Source organism: Stomoxys calcitrans, chromosome 2 (assembly GCF_963082655.1).
Source record: "Stomoxys calcitrans chromosome 2, idStoCalc2.1, whole genome shotgun sequence".
Classification (NCBI taxonomy): Eukaryota; Metazoa; Arthropoda; class Insecta; order Diptera; family Muscidae; genus Stomoxys; species Stomoxys calcitrans.
In genome coordinates, this window is record NC_081553.1 from 150,350,432 (window position 1) to 150,373,842 (window position 23,411).

General features: G+C 40.2%; 1 protein-coding gene across 12 annotated transcripts in view; it reads right to left on the reverse strand.

Moving 5' to 3' along the window:
• The window catches only part of LOC106093487 (putative FERM domain-containing protein FRMD8P1), a 251,624-nt gene that overhangs the window by 133,761 nt on the left and 94,452 nt on the right, over positions 1-23,411 (reverse strand). For all 12 annotated transcript variants that reach the window (XR_009397261.1, XR_009397258.1, XR_009397255.1 and 9 more), the window contains 2 exons: positions 18,524-18,666; positions 1,258-1,604 (listed from right to left, as the gene is read on the reverse strand). Coding sequence is in view for 2 of the 12 variants with exons in the window: in XM_059363446.1 (XP_059219429.1) it covers positions 1,258-1,604; positions 18,524-18,666 (490 nt within the window). In the remaining 10 variants the exon portion in view is untranslated. The remainder of the gene's footprint in view (positions 1-1,257; positions 1,605-18,523; positions 18,667-23,411) is intronic.

Here is a 23,411-nt window from a genome sequence, read left to right on the forward strand (position 1 = left end):
GAATGCAACTCTGAAATAGAGGGAAAGACATGTGAAGTGGGCAACTCGCAAAGTTTAACATTTGCAGACAAGTCGCCTGAAAGTGGTCGTCACTCTGGTTTGCCGTATATTTAGCTGTATTTAGTTTTCTCGGCTTCGACGAAATAAGGCCTAACCGCTCATTCTGTTTCGGCATTTATTAAATACACAGGCATCCATAAATTTCACAAGCTTTCTAGAATATTGACATCTGAGAGCTACATGACTGCAAGATATATCGATACAAGTAAGTGCAGTTGCTCAACAGCAAGAAATCGAGTGCACTATCTGTCAAATCAGTGGTTTGTACAACTCTGATTTTAGCATGTTACTAGTTCGCACCATTTTTCGTTGTGTGTTATGGTTCTTAACTATATTGCACAGATACAAACGATCGTTATGAATACTGGTTGGCAGATAATGTACTTTCCGAAAAAAAAATTGTACTCAGATGTTTGATGGATGCTACCTTTTCGTTATAACATGTTTAGTCTGTTTATAAAAATAACTTGTTTGCTTACGTGAAATCAATGGCTGCTATATAGCGAACAGACGCATTTTGGCCTTTTATCCGATCTATTGATACACTGAAAAAAGTTTTGTCCTAATTTTAAAGATTCAAGCCAAAGATTAGCATACTTTATTTAAGGATGATTAATTTGTCAACTTTTTAAGGAAACATTTCCTTTGGTGAAAAATATTTTCCTTCATACTGGAAATTTTTATTTTAAATGGTAGGTTAATAAATCCTTAAATGTGCATTGCAAGTTAGGAATTTGACTTTGTGACAAGACAACAGTAAACCATAGTTAAAGACGCAAAATAGCCTTACAAATCGTAGCGTCTTTAAATGTTAAATTTTTTAGGTTAAGATACTAAGTTTAAAAAAGGATTTTTCAAAAAATAATAATTGGACAGTCATCTATGAAGTAAAATAAGAATCAATCAGCTGTCAAAATGTAAAACGGATGGTCATGTGCGTTTGTAAAGAGAAAATTAAATTTAAGGAAAGCATCTTTATTTGGCCCTTGGCTCATTTTCATTGCTTAAATCCTACGTATAAGGAAACATTTTAAATATTGGGCCAATTCTTTTCAGTGTACCAGAGAAACGAGAGAATAAAATGATAAGTTTGTAGCAACGGGTTGCTAATTGCTAGGGTATAAGAAAACAACTTATTATATTGCTAAAAAAAGAGAAAAAACTAATAAGTTTAGTTGAGTTGCAGGAAAAACTTACTTAATTTTTTCCTCGTCCTTTCTTGAGAAGAAAACATTTCGCTTCAGCATCACCATTGGCTCGTCAAACCTTTTTTCGATACGGTTGGCATGACTGAATTTTTCCAATAAGTTTTGCCAAGAAGCACGAACCACATATGGCCGGTGGTGAGCTTTAAGTTGAATTTCAAGAAGCGCACTGGTCATCCAAAGTCCAAATATACTTTGGGCAAGTAATTTGTTTGCTATTCCCAACTCCTCACATCCTAATGCCGCGGCTAACATAACCTGCGAGGGACACTGCTCAGTCCCTTCAATTTCCATATGAACTGCGATACGAGACATCAGGTAGACGCAAGTTGGTATCACCTAAAAAATACGTTTATGTGAACGTTTTAGAATTTGCTTTAGTGGAGGAATAATATAGTATATCTACTCAATTAACAAAATTTATATATTGCATATCCTTTTTGAAGGTATGATAAACGGTACCATCAACAACGGTACCATCAACAGTGCAAATTGTACAGGTAAGTTATTTATAGAATGCAGTAACAGATAATAAGCAAAGATTAATGGCAGTTTAAACTATATAGTACTAAATAAAACACAGTAAATATCACAGTTTAAAGAAAAATTTCTCAAACAAACTAAAAATTATCGCATGTCGCACTGTGGCTTACAATCGTTTTTTACTGGTCGAAAATTCTGTAATTTTTGAACCGAAGAGTTTAAAACCCATTTTAGACAGGTGTGGCATTTTCGCATCAGTGACTTGGCGAACATTTATATGTATGTATTGGCTGTATGTTACTAACTCATATAGAAAAACGGATTGTTCTGTGTCTACAGAATAGTATAGAAATAATAATATAAGTTGCCTGTTGTAGTTTTTATTATAATTTTTCGTTAAACAAGCCAAGGAAAAATATTTTTCTGAAAAAATGTAAAATGTTGCATCTTTTTACAACCTATATATTTTGATGGAAAAAGGGAAGTACGTCATAAATTTAATTTCTACATGATAGTACGCATACTGGTAACAACTAACGCGACAGTCGAGGGCGGTTTTTGTGTTCAGAAATACGTTATCCAGGGATTTAATGGCTGCCTAGCTGTTTGAGAAGATATTTGTGCCAATCGTCGTTATGACGTTATATCTTAGCCATTACACCACTTCCTTAATTGCAAGGATCTCCGCTTGATCGTAGTTCCAATCAGTTCTATAAGGACTAGTGGTACAGTACTTTTTATCAAACAGCGGCTCAGGTAGGGTGTAATCCACACTGCCTGGAACATCGGATATTGTATCAAGGATAACACAGTGTCCGTAACCGCCACATGGCCAATGAGAAAGCTCCCTTAACCTCACGGTAGTGGTCGCAGCAATTTGTGTAGTTACTATGTCCAGAGGCATAGCATGTAGCATTTAATTCAGTTCATTAGCTGGTGTCGGCGCATTGCGGCTGTGATACACAAACAAGCAATTCTTTGGATCCGGTTAAGTATTGAACAGTAGATGGACTTTTGAAGTGCTGTCCACCAGACCACAACACCATATTGCATTATGGGTCTGGCAACTGCAGTATATACCCAATGGCTCTCTTGCAGGTTTATTGCGCAAGAGTTGCCTATCTTGCCCTTTCCAAAATGTTGGTTTTGAAGTTAAATTTCCTGTCTAGCACAACACCCACGCATTTTTCGCTTTCTGTAAAGGGAACAATGGAACGGAGAACTTCCTCAAGTATATCTCTTAGAGTGCTGGGAAACTTTCCCCTTACCGCAATTGCCACGTCATCGCCACGCATACGCGACAACTTTTACGTCTTTTCTTGAAAATCATTCGCCTCCGTGTGGTAAGATTTTCCTGCTTTCGAAATGGAAATGACCTTCGTGTCCCTCTATCCCACAGGTGTATATGACATTCTGATACAAGCAGAGTATATCTCCCTAAGCCAAGAAACCAGTCTATCAGACACAGCTAGTAATTCATCAGGTGATACATCATCAGGTCCTGGCGACTTAAAGGAGTCAAAACTTCTTATCGTTCAAAGGATTTTCGCCTCAGACACAATTTTCCTAATAGCCTCCGACGAATGCATACCAGTGACAACCTCTTCTGGCGCCTCGTTGTTCGTTGGAGAATATTACGGGAAATGTGTATCAACGAGTAGTGCTAGTGTTTCCTCACTAGACATTGTCCATATTTTCACTGACTTCTGAATACACCCCACCGTAATAGGTCTCGAAGACCTATTCCTTAGACTGCAGGCCTCAGTTATATCTTCCACGGATCTATATTTTCTTAGCTTAGCCTTATGGATGCCCTAGTCGTGTGATGCTCTTATGGCTTTTGCTATGTCGAAGAGTTTTCTGCAGTCCTTCCTTAGACCAACCAGCTCTGGGGTACTGGCACTAGGACATGCTGACACAAGCGAGTCATGCAAGACGTTCGTGATCAGCTTGACCATTATGTATCTATCCTCAACAGTTTTCACTTCCTTTTCTTATCTAGAAGGGATAGACGTGCAAAATTTGTGCCGAAATTTATCCCAATTCGTCTTTCTTTTGTTTAGCCGAGGGACCCCTTCTGCAGTATTTTCTCCAATGCTGAAACTAATATAACGATGATCAGAGAAGCTTTGTTCATCCAACATTTCGATACAAAGGTAATATGTAGTACCTTCTGGCCGTTCCTGGTAATAAAGTTCGGTTTATACACTTTATTACAAATCGCCAGATTGCAACTTGTAATAAATACGATAAGCAGATCACCCCTTTCGATAACATCCGATCTTCCCCATATCTAGATATGTGCATTAGCGTCACTTCCTCATTGTATTCGTCCCCACAGAAGCGGCTTCAACCAGCGACTTAAGGTTTGAAGGCGGCATCTCTGAATCGTGTGCCATATATAGAGTAATGAGACTTAATTATTTCAAGGCTGGCTACTACTAAAACTTCAGTGCTTAGCGACGGAAGAAGAAAAACATTTAGACTACTCTTTGCAAGAATAGAGGCTCTGTGCATCCCATTCCCAGTACCCTTGAGTAGTTTAAATCCCGGAATTCTTCCACGAACCATTCCTCCACACACCCATGGTTCCTGCATAAGAACCACGTCAAATCCACCTGCCATCAGGAAGGCCCTTTGCGGCTTTACAGTGGTGGAGATTTATCTGTAGAAACCGGACTATAGTCAGGATTCTGACTTCCACCACTGCTGTGTTAGCCTCGCCTTCCGATTCTCCCAGGAGTTCATCCTCACAAGATTCGTTAGATCTTGTCATGGTGAGCTTCCGTACGCATCCAAGGGCAGGTGAGAAAGCTGTGGAACCACCCTTCCTCTGGACACTGGGCACTTGCGATGTGGACAATTCCTCCTTAGATGCATATCTAAGTACTTTTGAGTTCCATGCTTCCGCGCTGGCGCACACCTTGAACCCAGCCCATCCACAAAGATCTTGTCGAGTCCCGTTTCGGTGCCATCCCATACTGTCAGGGAGATTTTCAGTCTCCTGCAACCCGCCTGACTTTAACGATGTGGTCGAAAGTTCCACAGCCAAGAGTTCAGCAACAACTGCTGAGTCGTCTCTTGATTTCCCAACCCCACCGCTTCTATAGACCTTCAGTTTCAACTTGTTTAAACCGTAGGATACAACTCCTTCAGACTTGTTGAGGTCTGCGAGACAGCCGGAGTTCTGTACGAATACTGCATGTCTCTGGTCACCATCAGCCTCATCCAATCTGCCAATTTTCCAGTAGGTGGTGGAAAGGTTGGGATTACATTCCCATAGTCTTCCAAATATCGTTTCATGTTTTGAGCGAATCCTTGGTATCTAAGGATGCGCCATTGGTCGAGAAGGAATATATTCCTTCTTGACTAAATCCAGTGCTGCACCTGGCCAGATTTCACCAATCTTTTTTAGCGCACAACGATACATTTCAATTGAGTGTTGATCCCCGAAAACAATTAGTTTCTGTCTACCCCAATACCAACCTGCATCGTCACAAACTGGAGAAGACCCAAGAAATTCTGCAAGATTCTCAGAGTATACTGATGACATTCCATTGACTATCCCACTTCAATTATTCCTAGGTATGCAGCCCTGTTCTTCTCTCACAGCCTCCAGCGACATTAGCAAAAGTGTTCCCATCTTACGATTGTTCGCCCTAGTTTTTAGGCATGGGATACCTTCCAGGGGAACCGCAGCCTTTTGGCTGACTGCGATGCAGTTTCCGAATCTAGACGTGTAGTCTTTGGGGTAGCCTGTGCGGCGAATCCCCGAACCCAATTTAGGGAGAGTCTTAGGACCATAATATCCTTGGGTAACACTATCGTAGCTATCCTTGAGGGAGGCCCCCGTACCGCAGAGGTTAGCATGACGCTGAACGCCTTGGTTCGAACCCTGGTGAGACCATCAGAAAAATTTTTCAGCGGTGGTTTTTCCCCTCCTAATGCTGGCAACATTTGTGAGGCACTATGCCATGTAAAACTTCTCTCCAAAGCGATATCGCATTGCGGCACGCCGTTCGAACTCGGCTATAACAAGGAGGCCCCTTACCATTGAGCTTAAACTTCAATCGGACTGCACTCATTGATATGTGAGAAGTTTGCCCCTGTTCCTTAGTGGAATGTTCATGGTCCAAATTTGCAATGTTGCAATTTGCCGCTTTCCTTGAGTGACTTAAATTTTTCTTCCAAAAATGATGACCTATTACGATTTACAGGAAATTTTTTGCGGAGCGAAATAACAAAACGTCCGCTCCACACAACGGTTCAATCAAGAATCCAAGAATTTGGTAAAAATCTATAAATATTTATATTATTCTCTTTGTCAAGCACCTACGGACATGTTTCAATAAATAATGTCGTCCACTCTAAGTTCTTTGAGCATTAACTCTTTCACATAAAAATGTTGTTGCTGATTTTTTCTATGATGTATGTGTTATTGTTTGCTTTATTCTTTTTTTATTATTTACTTAGATGATTAAATAATAACAAAAAAATCTAAAATTAAAAAAAATTGTTTATTTATTTATTATTTTTTTTAATTTAGAATTTTATGGAGTAGATTTTTTTCTAAATGCTTGACAAATAATTCCCGTATGCAAGGCTTATGAAAAATGTAGAAAGTAAAGAATAAGTATTTAAAAACAATTCATTAACATTCATGAGATTTTCTACATTGAATAATTAGGGTGCATTTGATTCGTTCGCCTCATTGCGAATTAAATCTATTAAATTTATTATCAATATTTGAAATGTTGATGTGCAAAGTGTTCAAGATAGTAGGTATTGGGTAGCTTCCAGAAACTGTGATTCCGCCAAGGAGCAATGCGCCTGTTTGGTTGTTCTTGTAGCCACTACTCTATATGTATGAGGTGACGACCCTCATCTTGCTCCTATCGCAGCAGGAACGTGATGGCCGTTGGTTATTTACAGGCGCCAATAAATCGCCTTGCCATCATGGGCACTCAGCATTTATGCATGAGTAGACTGGCCCGGTTGTGATTACGTACTTTTCTATTAAATTTGTGGTAAATTATTACTTCAAGGTACTTATTCAACCAGCACAATTTTGGTATAACATACGGCATTTGTGAGTGGAATAGATAATGAATTTTTATGCAGGCAGTCATAGTAATGTTTATATTATAGAAGATTATAGTTATATTTGTGTGTTGGGAGATGTGGCAGTTTTAAATGCATAAGCTTGGTTTTATTCGGCTCTATGAAATAAGGCCCCACGAAATAACCCCCCAAAATCGAAAATGAAAATGTTCTATGGAAAACAAATTGCAGCGGCCACTGCCAGAGAATAATTCATCTGAGGATTAAGCTATCAACAGGTAAAAGAATGCCACACGATCCGCTGAATTTGAATATATTGTGTGCAAAGACGAAATGCCAAAAGTTGTCCTTTATCGCTTAAACACCTGCAAACTTATAACATATTCCGTCATAGTTTGCAAGCATATGCCATTTCTCAAGGATTTGACATATATAATTCTCCCTATTGTCGATCAAAAACTGAAGACTCAACGCGGATGTTTATTCAAATGTGAATTTGTATATATACTGAATTATTAAAATTAATAGTTTGAGCAAATTCACCAAATCTGCTTCAATCTTTAAAATATTTAATAAGACCAAAAAATTATTGGGGGTTATTTTATTTTCTATTTTGGGACTTATTTTATTTATTGGGGAATTATTAATTTCAAATTTCATAATGGAATAACCCGCCAATTTTGGGAATACATTTCATTTTCTTTTTGGAGAGTTATTTCAGAAAGAATTATTTCGTGGCGCCGTTTTATTCGCGTTTATTTTCAAACCATTATCATTGCACCATTTGAATATATTAATTAATTCATCTTGCACATGATCTATTGCTGTTTGCAGTTTGTTGTTGTTTACAAATAAAGCCGTAAGCAAATGTCTTGCTGTTTTTGTTTGATTTAGCATTTCATTTGCGTACATCAGGCATAATATGAATCCGGTATCAGGTATAATATGAATAATGATCCTTGTGGAACGCCATAATTCCGATTTTTTTTCTTGGGTTAAGTTACTTTCGATTTTAGCGCTGTATTTTCTACTCTGTATCCTATCTACATAGTGGGCTCGTATGCCAATTCTTACCAGCACAGTTACTAGATTACTGTGCGGTAATGTGTCGAATGCTTTGCTGAAGTCAATGAATAAGACGAGACAGTGCATTTTCCGTGTCTACGGCACAACTTCTTTTAATATGACAATAAAGAAGGATGTTTTGAAGAATTTCTTTAAATTTCATAGCAAATTCGTATGTCAATGTTTTTAAGTTTCTTTCGATTCTTTTATTCATACAATGTATTTTTTCCGATAATTTCATTCATTATATTTTTATTTTATATTCTCTTTAGTTTATCTTTCATTTAACAGTATTTAAATTGTTTACCTTTTTAGATATTTGGGAACAATTTATATATATTTCTTGAAGTTTTTTGTATAATTAAAATTTTTTTCTCAAATTTTTCATTACATTTAACACATTGGTTTATTATGAAACTTTAGTACGCATTTTTAATAAAATCACCAAATGTTTACACCCACCCCAATAGGATTTGTGGTATCCTAATCTGGTCATTCCATTGCTAATACCTCGAAATATTGATCGAACGAATAAAAATATCCGCCTGCACTGAGACTTCTTATAGGTCCTTGGGAATGGGAAATGGGCCACATCGGTTCAGATTTGGATATAGCTCCCATATAAACCGATCTCCCGATTTGACTTCTTGAGCTCTCAAAAGCCGCAAGTTTTGGCTAAAATTTTGCATGAAGTGTTTTGTTATGACTTCCAACAACTGTGTAAGTACGACATAAATCGGTCTGTTACCTTAAATGACTTCCTTGAAGCTTTAATTATTGCCTGGTTTGCCAAAAATTTGATACGTAGAGTAAAATTATGCCCTTCAACAAAATTTTTTGATTAAATTTTTGGCAGAATTCATGGTTGTTGGTTTCCAAGGTTTGGCCCGGACGAACTTATCACGTTTATACTTGTTTATCTATCGAGGCTTGGTTTGAAAGATCGGGGTTGTTTTATAGGCTTCTGGTTTTTCTCATTATGGTCGCTGTTTGTTGTTTGAAAACTACAATCTCCAGCGCTTCCATAGGGATAGTATTGACATTTGTTCAATTAAAAATTGAATTGAAAATAAAACTATTTTCAATTAAAAAATTAATTGAATCAATCATATATTGATAGCGATTGAAATTTAAGAATCTGCAATTAAAAATATTAATTAATTCAAATATTTTTTTAATTGAACCTGAATTTTTCAATTACTTTCGTGATTTGTCATTTTCTTCAAAATAATTAATTGATTCAGAACTATAAACCTTACGTCCTTTCTGCTCAAAACCATGGAATGTATTATCGATGCCATGATAAAGAGTAGGACATCCAGTGAACTGCTCAACTATTCAGTCTAATAGACTGGATAATCCATATGCTAAGGAACAGGTGAGTAAATTGTGGGTCTCATGTAGACTTGCCAGGTTCCGAAATTCAGTTTTTAAAACAATCGAAATTTTTAAAACAATTGAAGTCGGAACATTAAGACAGTCTTGGTTTACACGTGCTTTATATAACGATGCAGCTTCCAAAATATTTTCCCGATGGCAAGTCGCATTTTCTTTGGCGACAGGCTCGATGAAAAAGATTGGAGAGCGGCCATCGGCGGTCGCAGCTGCCCATCCATTACTTGAGGTTGAAAATAACTGGCCGTTCGTAGACTCAAATGCTTGAACGTGAGCTCGGTTAAGTATACACCATCATTTCGGGAGTATACGACCTGGTCAGTTGGGAAATTTTTTTTCTGAGAGAACACGATGTTCGGAAGTTCAGCACTTTTGTGCAACTTGCATGTTTTTTACTAAATCAAAGCAATATTCAGGGCAAAAGGTGGTCATATCGAGCAAAATTATTTTCTTTATGTAATTTAGATTACTTCAACACATTTATGTCTTTTAAAACAAAAAAAACATTTACATACAAAAAAGAAATGGTTATTTGAATTCGTAACACTTCATGTCAGCCACCTTAAGCAGATTCTCTATCTTCCTTTCGTATATACAGAAAAATAAAGATGATCAACAATCTTAAATTTTTCCTAATTCGTACGAGCCAAAGAACCACAATTTTAAAACAAGATGCTATATGTGAATTTAATTTCCTATTTGCTAACGGACATGACGATTCTTGTTTGAGTGCAGCGGACGTTTTGTTATTTCGTTCAGCAAAAATATTTTCTATAACTCGTAATAGGATATTATTTTTGAAAAGTCCCTCAAGAATAGCTACGATAGTGTTATCCATTAGGCGGTTGATGATTTGCGTCTGTTTCCAGTGAAGCGGCAGATCTAGAGCCCGGGAGAAGGCTTAAAATGGACTTCAGAGACCCAACAACTGCGATAATTGTATCAGGCCGTAGCATGATGTCTTCTACTGACACCTCGACTGGTGGGGCGGCTGCTCCACACTCCACTAGCTGATAGACCACTGGTCAGCAGGGGCTTTTGACGAAGACACCTGGTTCGAGTCTTAAGGGCGAGGCCGAACCTATTCTGTCTTCGCATGCCTATAGTTTGCCTAGGCCATCGGCCTTCGTCGGCACGCTCTTTAAGAGGTTGGAATAATAGAAGTCGCATCGCTCTCAGGTTTATTGAGAGGCTTGGTGCGAATGGTCCTAAGACTCTCACTTTTTGGAAAAGAACCTCACTAAATAGGGCCCAGGAATTCGCCGCACAGGCTACACGGTTAAAATTGGAAACTGCACCGCAGTCAGCCAAAACATGGGGGGCATCCCATCCCAAAAAGAACAATAGCAATATGGGTCCAAGGACCTTTGCAAATGTCGCTAAGGACAGTTTGGTGATGGAAGTTTTTGACAAGGAAGAGTGGGATAGTCAATGAACTGTCATCAGTACACTTGAGTGGCGGTTTTGTAGTCAATAAAGAGATGGTAGGTATTGACTTGTCCTTCTCAGGTCTTTTCCAGGATTTGGCGCAGTGTGAATATCTGGTCCAGGGTGGATTTACCAGGTCTAAAGTCGCGTTGATAGGGCCCAATTATCTCATTGACTTTAGGTTTTAATCTTTCACACAGTACCCTGGGTGTATCTTCTATGCGAAGGGGAAGAGACTTATTCCTCTGTAGTTCTCACATTCCGTCTTGGCTCCTTTCTTGTGTACGGGACATAGTATGCTGGGGTTCCAATCATCGGGTATTCGTTCTTCTGACCCGATTGCGCATATAAGCTGATCCATACGCCTTATCAGCGTGTCGCCTCCGGTCTTAAACAGTTCAGCGGGTAACCCGTCGACTCCTGCTGTTTTGTTGTTCTTTAGTTGGGTCAATGCTACTTGGACCTCATTCTGACCGTCATCAGGGATTGGTTCTGCGGTATCCTCTTCGCCGCCAACGTCGGACACTAGCAGTTGGGTAAAGTGTTCTTTCCATATCCTGAGCATATTATCTGTGTCAGTTACCAGATTTCCTTCTTTGTCTCTGCAGGGGGATGTGCGTGCACCAAAGCCATCGGCATCGTGTTTTATTCTTTGGTAGAATTTTCGGACTTCATTCTGACTTCTGTACATCTCAAATCGCTCACAATCACGTCTTTCCATTTCGTTTCTCCTCTCTCCTTTTCTCCCAATACCTCTCAAATGACCGCTATCCAATAAATTAGGAAAACTTTAGGGCTTATAAAGACATGTAGAAATTATAAGCATATGCGACAATAGTTGGATGGAATTTTCACCGGACATCTTTTCCACCAAAAACAGATTTTCGATCGATTTTAATTAAGTTCGAAGAATAATTAGTGAAATCGTCATGAAGATGGCTCTTCGTAGAAATTGGTCAAAATTAATTTTTGAATTATTTAACAATTATAGTTGCTTAATGCTTTCAGTTTGTTTGCCTTAAATTTTATGGAAATAGAAGTTATTTAAAACCAATAGACAAAAACAAACAAAAACCTGTTGAAATCATAAAACTAGTTTGGGAGCGCAAATGCAAAATATCATTAAAATACTGAAGCTGATTCGCCGAAACTTTCACTATAAAACTAAAATATTCGCAATCTAAGATATTCGCTGTACAGATTACACCAAAGACTACTGTAGATTCGGAAACTGCACCCCAGCCAGCCAAAAAGCTGCGGTCACCTGCAGGGCATCCCATACCTACTAGGACTAGGGTAAACAATAGTAAGATGAGTCAAGAACCTGTGTTAATGCCGCTAGGCACAGTTTGGTGGTTGCAGTTGTTGACAAGGGAGAAGAACAGGGTTGCATAGCTAGGAATAATGGAGCGGGATAGTCAATGAACTGTCATCAGTATTCTCCGATGTCCTTGGGAAATTTCCAGAATCTCCTCCAGTTTGTGACGATGAAGGCTGGTATCGGGGCCGATACAAACTAATTGTCTTCGAGGATCAACGCTGAATTAAGATGTATCGTTGCGCCATAAAAAAGATTGGTGAAATCTGGCCAGACCCAGCACTGGATTTAGTCAAGAAGGAAAATATTCCTTCTCGAACAATGGCGCACGCTTGGATACCAAGAATCAGGCGACGACTTAGCAGTTTTTGTGGAACACCTGCCTGAGGAACCAGCGGGGAAGCATTGAACTCAAAAAGTTCTTCGACAGCAGCAGCTAGTGAAGCATCTTAGGAGGAATCGTCCACACCGCAAGTTTCCTGAGGAAGAAAGGTTCCAAGACTTTCTCACCTGCCCCTGGATGCGTATGGCAGCTCATCATGACAAGATCTAACGAATATTGTGAAGATGAACTCCTGGCGCAATCTGAAGACGAGGCTAATGCAACAGTGGTGGAATTTCTGAATATTGACTATGGTCCGTTTCTGCAGATAAGTCTCCATTGTAAAGCCGCTTCGGCGGCACTAAAGGTTCTCCTGGTGGCAGGAGGTTTTGACGTGGTTCTTTTCCGAGAACCATGGGTGTATGGAGGAATGGTTCGTGGACTAAGAATTCCGGGATTTAAACTACTCAAGGGTACGGGGAATGGGAGACACAGTGCCTGCATTTTTTGCAAAAATTAGTCTATTTTGCAAAAAATGCAAATAAGTAAAATAAGTAAGTCTCGTTACTGGCTGGCTTCCCTATATATGGCAGAGAAGCCGCCTTCAAACCTTGAGATGCGGGTTGAAACCGTTTCTGCAGGGAAGAAGAGCCTCATTGTAGGAAGTGATGGAAATGCAGATCATCAGATATGGGGAAGTTCGGATGTCAACGAAAGGTGGGAGCAGCTTATTGAATATATTATAAGTTTCAATCTGGCGATTTGTAAACAGGAAATGGGACAGGTCCCAAACCTCTCGCAGGATAGGTCTTCTGGTGGTTGGGACCGGTCCCAGTACTCGTCCCCTTACATGGAAAAAACCTATCACTTTTATAAGGGTTTGTCGCTCGAGATTACAAATTGCCACCATTCTACCGTAGGATAAGTCCTGGGACAGTTAAAAAAGGATGAGTATTCTTTGCAAGTATTTTTAAGGAAAATAACATTAGTTACCAAACATATTTAAGCAATTTTTAAAAACAACCAGGATTCACTAATAGAAGGTTAGGTCACATGCAAAAACACAAAGTGGATAGGCCCCATAAACATCATTAAGGATGTCAAATCTGACGATTGAAAATGTCATCATATAGGAGAAAACGTAAACAAGGAATGAATGTAAAAAGAGAACAAGTTGACATCCTCAATGCCAAGTACTGCCAAATATTAAAAAAAAGTATATCGGCTGATCGCTTGGCTTAACCTTATTCAGTGAATCCTGAAAAACAACTAAGAATCATAAGTTAGTACAATTGAAACTTTTCATTCCCTGAAGGATATGTCCAGTGACAGGTAACTAATTCTCCCGTTTAGGGCCGGTATATTTTAGGCGATTGACTACACATATCCCGTAGGGTCGATTTGACGTTTGTGTCGGAAGATATAAGCGCAAGAATATGCGACTGGGAAGAATTAGATGAACACAGCTTCTCTGAGTATCGTTATGTTAGTTTCAGGCTTGAAGAAAATACTGCAGAAGTGGTCCCTCGGCTAAACAGAAGAAAGGCGGTTTGGGAGGATAAAAACATGATGGTCAAGCGGATCACGAAGCCCTTGAATGTCTCGCTTGTGTCAGCATGTCCATGTGCCAAGCCAAGGAGCAAACAGCGGCCGCCGTGGTGGACTACAGAACTTGTTAGTCTAAGGAAGGACTGCAGAAAAAAACGGGGCGAAAGCCACAAGAGCACAAAACGATTGGGACATCTAAAAGGCTGAGCAAAGAAAATATAAGAGAGAGCTGTTAAAGGCGCAGAACAAATCCAGGGTAGAATTCTGCAGCTCCGTGGAGGATACATCTGAGGCTTCTAGACTAAGCAAGATTCTGTCCTCGAGACCTATTACGTTGGAGTATATTCAGAAGTCAGAGATACACATTTCCCGGGAAATTCTGCAACGGACAACATGGCGCCAGGAGAAGTTATCACTGGTGTGCATTCGTCGGAGGTTATTGCGAAAATTGCGTCTGGGCTAAAATTCCTTTGGTCGATAAAAAGTTTCGACTCCTTTAGGTCGTTAGGATGATGTATCACCGTTTGAATTACAAACTGTGTCTGATAAACTTGTTCCTTGACTAAGGAAGCTATACTCCTGTGGGATGGGGGACATGAACGTCGTTTCATGCCGAAAGCAGGAAAACCTTACCACACGATGGTGAAAGGTTTTCATCTTATAAGTCTGTCATCCTCTTTGCTGAAGACTCTTGAGAGGTTGACAGGAACATATCTTCGGGCAAAGATCCCTGGAAATCGCCTGTCTTGGCTTCACCATGAACATAGCAAAGCCAAATTCACTGAAACAGCCCTTCACGACGTAGTCGGCTACATAAAGGGATCTCTCGCTGTCAAGGAATATACACATTGACATTTAAGGTACTTTCTATAATATGAAACCAACGTCAATCATGAAGGAGTTTGAGTTTCTAGGCATCAACACTTCCATAAAAAAGATTGTTAAAACTAAAAAGATTAGTTAGCAGAGGAGCACGTCAAGGAGGTGTACTGTCTCCTCTACTTTGAAATATAGTCATTATTATTGTATTTGGAAGAAAAAGGTGTAAAAGTGGTCGCGTATGCTGATGACGTGGCAATTGCGGTTAGGGAAAAGTTTCCCAGCACTCTAAGAGATATACTTCAGAAAGCTCTACGGTCAACGGCGAAGTGTGCTACCGAAAGTGGTCTAGGCGTAAATCCATGAAAGACAGAACTATTCCTTTTCAGGAATAGTTTCCTTGGGAGAAGAGAACATTAAATTTACAGAATGGGCAAAATAGCTGGGTGTTTTGCTGCACAGGAAATTGAACTTCAAATCTAACATTTTGGAAAGGACAAGAAAGGCAGCTCTTGCCCTATACACCTGCAAGAGAGCCATTGGCAAAAGTTGGGGGTTTAGACCGCGCATGCACTGCGTATGTACTACAGTAGTCAGACTTACTATGCTATATGTTTTGTGGTCTGGTGGACGGCGCTTCAAAAGTCCACCCACTGTTGAATACTCAACCGGATTTGAAGGACAGCTTATTTGTGCATCGCAGCCGCACTGCGGATGACACCATCTGATGCACTGAATTTAATTTACATGTAGTGCCTCTGGACATTGTGGCTAGACAAACTGCAGCGACCACTACCGTGAGGCTAAGGACACTGTGTTATCCTTGATACAATATCCGATGTTCCAGGCGATGTGGATTACACCCTGCCTGGACCGCTTTTTGATAAAAAGTACACTACCACTATTCCTAATAGAACCGATAGGAACTATGATATCCCTGGTAATATAGTTACATAGTTACACGCATCAAAATACAACGGCTGCGTTGGCTAGGTCATGTTGTCAGAATGGATGAGAAGCTCCAGCAAAAAAGTCTTTTGAAGGCAAATACGGTGGTACACGCAAACCGAGAAGACCAAAAGCCCGATGGAAATATCAAGTGGTGGGAGACACCTCGAAACTTGTTGTCTGAGATTTTAGAATGAGCGCAGAAGATCGAGGCGCTTGGTACGCTATTCTACGTTCGACTAGTGGAACAAATATTCTGTCATAGCCAATTAAAGAAGAAAGAAGAAGAAATGACAAAAACAGTTCTTCAATTCAAAACACAACAGGTTAAAAGCGTTTTCAAAGACTTATACAAGGCAATGGAAGGTGAATTTTAGAGTTTTTGAGCTAATTTTTAACAGCTTCCAATGCATATCGCATTAACATCGATGTCATCAAAGGATTCGTTTATTTTAATTTTATGCGGGTCGTCCATATTTTTAGTCGAACTTGTTACGGAGACTTGCTCAATGCCCACCACAAGGAGAGTTTCTTTCTTCTTCTCCTTTCTGTGGAAGACCTCCCATTTCTCTGCGACAAAACCTTGGTTTTTGTTGCCACATCCCCTGATGATGACCTTCACCTTTGTGATTTGGGGGATGTCCTTCTTTCTCACCAGGTCAAGTTTTGCGGCATCCCAGGGAGTGTGGATACTTCCGACGAGTTTTTTGGCGGTATCAATACATTCTGCTGATACAAGATGTATAGTAAATAAACTTATTGTAGTTAACCCAAAGCCTTTCGGGTTAACGCTGTCCGAGTTAAGGGCGTGGTCGACGAACGCGCATGTAAAACTGTGGGACACCGAAAAGGTCGGTAAGACGGCGAAAATCCTATAGGGAGAGCTGCACAGTGGGAGAAGGCCAGGTGACTACGAGCTCTCTTATTCAAAATCGGTGCGACAAGTGATAGAATGTAAAGAGCATGTGGAGATAGATGGGGCATTTCCTATGTCATTGCCCGGCTTTCGCGTTTAACAGACACGGGTTCTTAGGTTTGGACACAATACCAGACATGAACCAACTTAGGGGCATAGTTCGAAAACAATTAAGGATTTTGTAAGTAGCACGGAACTTCTAACTTAGATTTTCGTTTTCGAGGTTACTTTTTGTATACAAATCGATTACGAGTCTGAATCTGAATCAGAAACACCAACTTCTCTAATGGGTGGGGAAGAACTGTGCATCCCTCTGGTTTATCCGTCTCTTCCTCATTTGATAGTATGATGACTGATTGTTCGTTTGAAGCATTCCTCTCGACTACAGGTGCCAACGAACCCATACCTATAGGAGGGGTGGACAACATGCTACGATCTGATGGCACCACCGCAGCTATTGGGTCTGGAGTCCATTTTAAGCCTACTCCTGAACTTGATCCGAGATATGGATATTTTTCCTTGAGGAGCGAGTCTTCTTAGTTCGCCAGGAGTCCATCCTCGCAAGATTCGTTCGATCTTGTCATGATAAGTTCTTTTCGCATCCAGGGGCAGTTGAGATGGAATTGGAAACATTCTTCACCAGGACAATGGTGATGCGGCGTGAACGATATCTCAGTAGATGATTTACTAGCTGCTGCTCTCCAAATATCTTTTTTAGGTGCGTCCTTCCCCGCTGGCACACACCTTGAGATCAATTCCATCGGATGATCCACCCACACAAGGCTTGTCTGATTCCGTTTCGATGCCATTCCCTCATGTTTCGATCGTGCCAGGAGGGTTCTGTGTTTCCTGCAATCCTCCCAGACTTGAGACATATGTTTAAAAGTTCCAAGTGATCAGTAGCAACTGCTGATTCGTCTCCGGATTCCGGATTGAATTCGTGGCTGCAACTTCTTCAAACTTGTTGAGGTCTGCAAGACAGCCGCAGTTTAGTACGAATACTGGTAGTCTGCGGTCGCCATCAGCCTCATTCTATCGTTCAATCGGTGGTTGAAATATTGGGATTTCCCTTAATATCCCAAGAACTGATGGAATCTTTGTTATCGAAATGTGTGCCATTCGTCGAAAAGAAATATTTTCCTTCTTGACTGAACCCAGTGCTGCGCATGGTCAGATCACGCCAATCTTTTTTAGAACTCATCACTGAGCGCTGATCCCCGAAAGAAATTAGTTTGTATCGGCCCCGATCGTCACAAGCCATAATGAACCGTCACAAACTGGAGCAGGCCCAGGCAATACCGCAAGGACATCGGAGTATACAGATCACACTCCAATTATTCCTAGGTATGCAGCCCTGTTCTTCTCCCTTGCCGACCATCACCTAGCTGTCCTTAGCGACATAAGCAAAGGTTCTTGGAACCATATTACTATTGTTCGCCTTAGTTCTTTTGGGCATTGGATGCCCTTCAGGTGGCCGCAGCCTTTTGACTGACTCCGGTGACGTTTCCGTATTCAGATGTGTAGACTTTGGAGTAGCCTGCGCAGTAAATCCCCAAAGGCAATAAAGGGAGCCATCATCCTTAACGCCCGGAGTTTTAAGATCATCCTCACCAAGCCTCAATAAACCTGGGAGCGATAAGCTTGGCGCAATCACTCCTCCAGTTCAGATCTCAGTGGCAGACAACATGCTACGGCCTGACATCACCACCGCAGCTGCTGGGTCTTTAGAGTCCAATCTAAGCCTGCTCCCGAGCTCTAGATCTGCCGAACCATGGGTAACACGATCTTAGCTATTCTTAAGTGACTTAAAATTTTTCGTTAAAAAAAATTTGTTATAAAGCAAACAAAAAACTAGCCTACAATTAATTATTATTTCATGTTGTGTGGTGACTTTAAGGTTTGGCCGCACTTAAATTAACTTTGAATATAACCAATAAATCGTTATAGATACTTACATTTTGCAGTGATCTCGATACATGTGTAGAAGTCTTCAAATTGTTCGAATAACTAGAAATGGACTTTGACGAAAAATTCAACAACGGCACATGTGTTGTTTCACCGGTCTTCGAGGCATTCAGCATATTGTTCGAATTGGAGGCTGCATTGTGAACGAAAGCCATAAATAAAAACAAATACTACTAAAGGCTCTATCACACTATATGTTCTTGTCTTATGACATGTCACTTTTCATTTATATCACACTGGTGCAACTTTAGCAAGAGTACCAAATATTTACAATTATAATAAATAACAAACCACTCGACTTCCCTGTCAACTAAAGATAATGATCGAATTTCGAAACAGTAAAATGCCTATAATTGCATAAAAAGGAAGCAGTTCCTTATGTTTGGGAAAAATTGCTGCAACATCTCCATAATTTTGGCTTTTTCCGATTTCAGACTCAAAATTCCAATCCAATCGCCTTTTGTTTTAGTGTCACATAGAACTTAAGGGTGATTTTTTAGCTATTATCTTTTTGACAACACTTGCTTAAACAGCTCATGCACGTTTCGTGCTTTGTTTCACTGTCAAAAATCTTTAGTTTCGTCCATAATCAAAAAAAAAAAAAAAAACAGTTTGGTGCGGTTTATGGGCTGGGGGAACATTCTTCTTCAAAGATGATGAAGAAATGCAAGGCAACTGTGAATGGTGAGCACTATCGTGAGATGACATCCAACATTTTTTGCCCAAAATGCAAGAGCTTGACTTGCATGACAAGTGGTTTCAACTAGACGGTGTCACATGCCACACAGCACGCTTAACAACTTATTGAGAAGCAAGTTCGGTGAACTTTTTATTTCATGTTCGGGGCCGGCCAATTGGCCGCCTAGATCGTGCGATTAGAATTTTAATTATAATGATATATGAAAATGTTTTTCCTTTAAAAATCGTTTTATTATTTCTTAAGAAGAATACATGACTGTTCATAAGCCTGCACTATAACTATAAGATTTAATCATGTTGTGTAGGTATCCATTAAAAAAATACATAAATAAATAATTTTCAAACATTATATTATATGGACCGTACTATCAATTCAAATAAAGATTTCGTGCATTTTTCTGAATTTTATGTTTTTAAAAAACTTTCCTATAGCTCTTAAAAAATCGCCCTATATTTTCAATATGGTTTTTACTTAATTCTCACATTGTCTTGATATATGTGTAGTATGGACCCCAATCACCCAAATCTTAATGTCATATTTGTACTATGCTCATATTTGTTAGAGCCCTTTATTGTCCCTATATAGATCATCATAGAGTTTCAGTAAGATGTGCCCCCCGAGGCTTTACCCAGAATTTTAATGCCAAATACCTTTACTTTTGTTTTCACCGTGTCCTGATCGGAACACATGTCTGCTCAAATGTGCGCGATCCTTACCCACACACGACCTTAAATTTTCATTTCAAATGTGTACTGTATTATCAAAAACCTATTTTTGAAGAGCAATACTGACCTAATGTATCCTCATGTCCAGAAGACTCCCAAGTTGATACCAAATTCCAAATTCCAAGGTTGTGCTATCCCTTATAAACATGACCCCGCAAAACAACGATAATGAAAAACCAAAATGTATTATCAAACATCGAACAATATCACGATCTCATAATAAAGTTGGTAAAGAATAGAAGGAGGAATTTGGATGAAATTTGGCATATATATTTTTAATTATTAAAGAAGACTAAAAGCTGGTTTCTCATTCTTACTATATATCGCATGGATATTATCTTTATTTTTAAGTCTGTTATCCATTAGGCAGTTGATGATCTGCGTCTGTTTCCAGTGGAGCGGCAGATCTAAAGCCTGGCAGTAGGCTTAGAATGGACTCCAAAGACACAACAGCTGTGGTGGTGGTATCAGCCCGTCTGCTACTGTGATTGCAACGACAAACGTCTGGTCAGCAGGGGCTTTTGACGAAGACAACCGGTTTGAGTGTTATGGACAAACCCGAATCTATTTTGTCTTCGCATGCCTAAAATTTGCCTAGCCCATCGACAAGTGGCTTGGTGCGAATGGTCTTAAAACTTTCACCGCTAAAGGGGAAGGCTCCCTTAATTGGGCTCGGAGATTCGCTGCACAGGCTACCCTAAAGGCTAGATTTGGAAACGTCACCGCAGTCTGCCAAAAGGCTGCTGTCTCCTGGAGGGCATTACATGCTTAAAAGAACTTAGGCAAACAATAGTAATACGGGCCCAAGAACCTTTGCTAATGTTGCTAGGGACAGCTTGGTGATTGTAGTTGTCGCAAGAGAGAAGATCTGGGATGTATACCTATGAACAATTGGAGTGGGAAAGTCAATGGACTATCATCTATATACTCTGATGACCTTGCGGAATTGCCTGGGTCTCCTCGAGTTTGTGACGATGCATTTTGGCAGTGACGATCGGGGCCGGTACCAAACTAATAGCCTTCGGGGATCAACGATCAATTGAGATGTATCGTTGCGCCCTAAGAAATATTGACGAGATCTAGCCAGGCGCTGCACTGGATTTAGCAACCGAAGACACGCAGTAATCGTACTAAACTCCGGCTGTCTCGCAGACTTCAACAAGTCTGAATGAGTTGTATCCTACGGATTCAACAAGTTGAGACTAAAGGTGTATAGAAGCGGTAGGGTTGTGGAATCAGGAGATGACTCGGCAGTTGTTGTTAAACATTTGTCTGTGGAAAGTCAGGCGGCTTGCAGGAGACTGAAAATCTCCCAGCGATGATCGAGACAGTAGAGGAAGACATCGATATGGGACCCGACAAGCTCTGTGTGGATGGGTCACACGGTGGGATTGGGCTCAAGGTTTACACCAGCGGGGAAGGACGAAACTCATAAGTCCTTCCGCAGCAGCAGGTAATGAAGCATCTAAGGAATCAGCGTCCAAACCGCAAGTGGCCAGTGTCCTGAGGAAGAGTATTTCCAATGCTTTCTCAACTCCCCTGATTGCGTACGGAAACTAATCATGACAAGATCGAACGAATCTTATGAGGATGAACTCCTGCTGGAATCGGGAGAAAAGGCTAACGCAACAGTGCTGCAAATTCTGAATCCTGACTATGGTCCGATAAATATCCACCATTGTAAGGCTGCTTCAGTGGCACTATAGGTCCTTCTGATGGCAGGAGGATTTTTCGTAGTTCGTGTCCAGTATTCCGAGACTTAAACTACTCAACGATACGGGGAATGGGAGACACAGCGCCTGTATTCTTGCAAAGAGTAGTCTAAATGTTTTTCTTCTTCCGTTGCTAAGCACTGAAGATGTGGTAGTAGCCAGTCTTGAAATTAATAAGTCTTGTTAGTGGATGGCTTCCCTATATATGGCACACAATTCAGAGATGCCGCCTTCAAGCCTTAAGTTGCTTATTGAAGCCGCTTCTGCAAGGGAAAAGAGCCTCATTGTAGGAAGTGATGCTAATGTACATAACCAGATATTGGAAATCCCATGGCAGCCGGTTGTACGTACCGGATTGACCCGATGGAGTTCTTCATCGGCAAGGACTGCCGCCTCAATGTATAACACATTACTACAACAACAACCATTATATATTATAACGAATAAAATTATAAATTGCAATATGACGATTTATAATAAAGGAAATAAACAAACCTTTATTACCAAAAACAGGCAGGAGGTACTAGATGTCCTCTTGGTATCGGAAGATATAAGCTGCAGGATATACCACTGGGTAGTGTTTGATGATCACAGCTTCTCTGAACGTTTTACATTATGTTCAGCCTTGGCGAAAATACTGCAGAAGTGTTCCATCGGCTAATCAGAAAAAAGGTGGATTGACATAAAGCTCGCTTGTATCAGCATGTCCTAGTGCCAAGACAAGGGGCAAACAGCGACTATCACTCTTCAACAGGGCGAAAGCCACAAGTGCCTCACACGATTGAGACGTCTATAAAGATGAGCTAAGAATATACAAGAACGAACTGAGAAAGGCTCACACTAAACCCTGGATGGAATTTAGAAGCTCCGTGGAGGATACATCTAAGGCCTAATGCTAAGGCTAACGAAAATCCTATCCTTGAGAACTATTACGGTGGGATACATTCAGAAGTCAGAGAATGTATGGACAATGTCTAGTGAGAAAACACTAGAGCTTCTCGTTGATACACATTTCCCGGAAACTTTCCAACGCACAACGTGGCTATAGAAGAGTTTGTCACTGGTATGCATTTGTCGGAGGTTGTTGGAAAAATTGTGTTTAAATCTTAAATGCTTTGAGCGATAAAAAGAAAAAGAAAAAAAACGATGTATCACCGGTTGAATTACAAGCAGTGTCATACTGGCCCCTTGGGTTAGGGACATACTTGTATCAGCCAATCGACATGAGCCTTTTTTTGAGCGATTGACAAATTGTGTGGGATCCAACGCGAACAAAATGTTCATACAATATTGAATGTATGCTGGTCCCACCAATGCCTAAGGTTGTCTCAATTTCGCGATAAGTCACTTGACGACATTGAAATATCAGTTGACGCACAGCATCAATGGTTTTTTGGAACAAAAACTGATTTTCGACCTTCACAAAAATCGTCTTGGAGTAAACTACGACCTCGATTGAATTCACCATACCATCGATAAATACTGGTCCTTGGTGGCGTTTCATCGCCAAATATAGAATTAAGTTAATCGATGCACTGTTGTTGAGTTAATCCACGTCGAAAGTTATAAAAAACAATCGCATGAAAATGTGCACGATTTAAATCCATTTTTTTGGCGAGATGAATCTTTGAAGTTACTGTAAACAAAGCAAATAGCGCTCGTATGTCAAAACGTTCTGAGTACGTATAACCACAAAAGTGTCAAGCTTTACGATAGAGCTGTCAGTTGGCAGATTGCAACA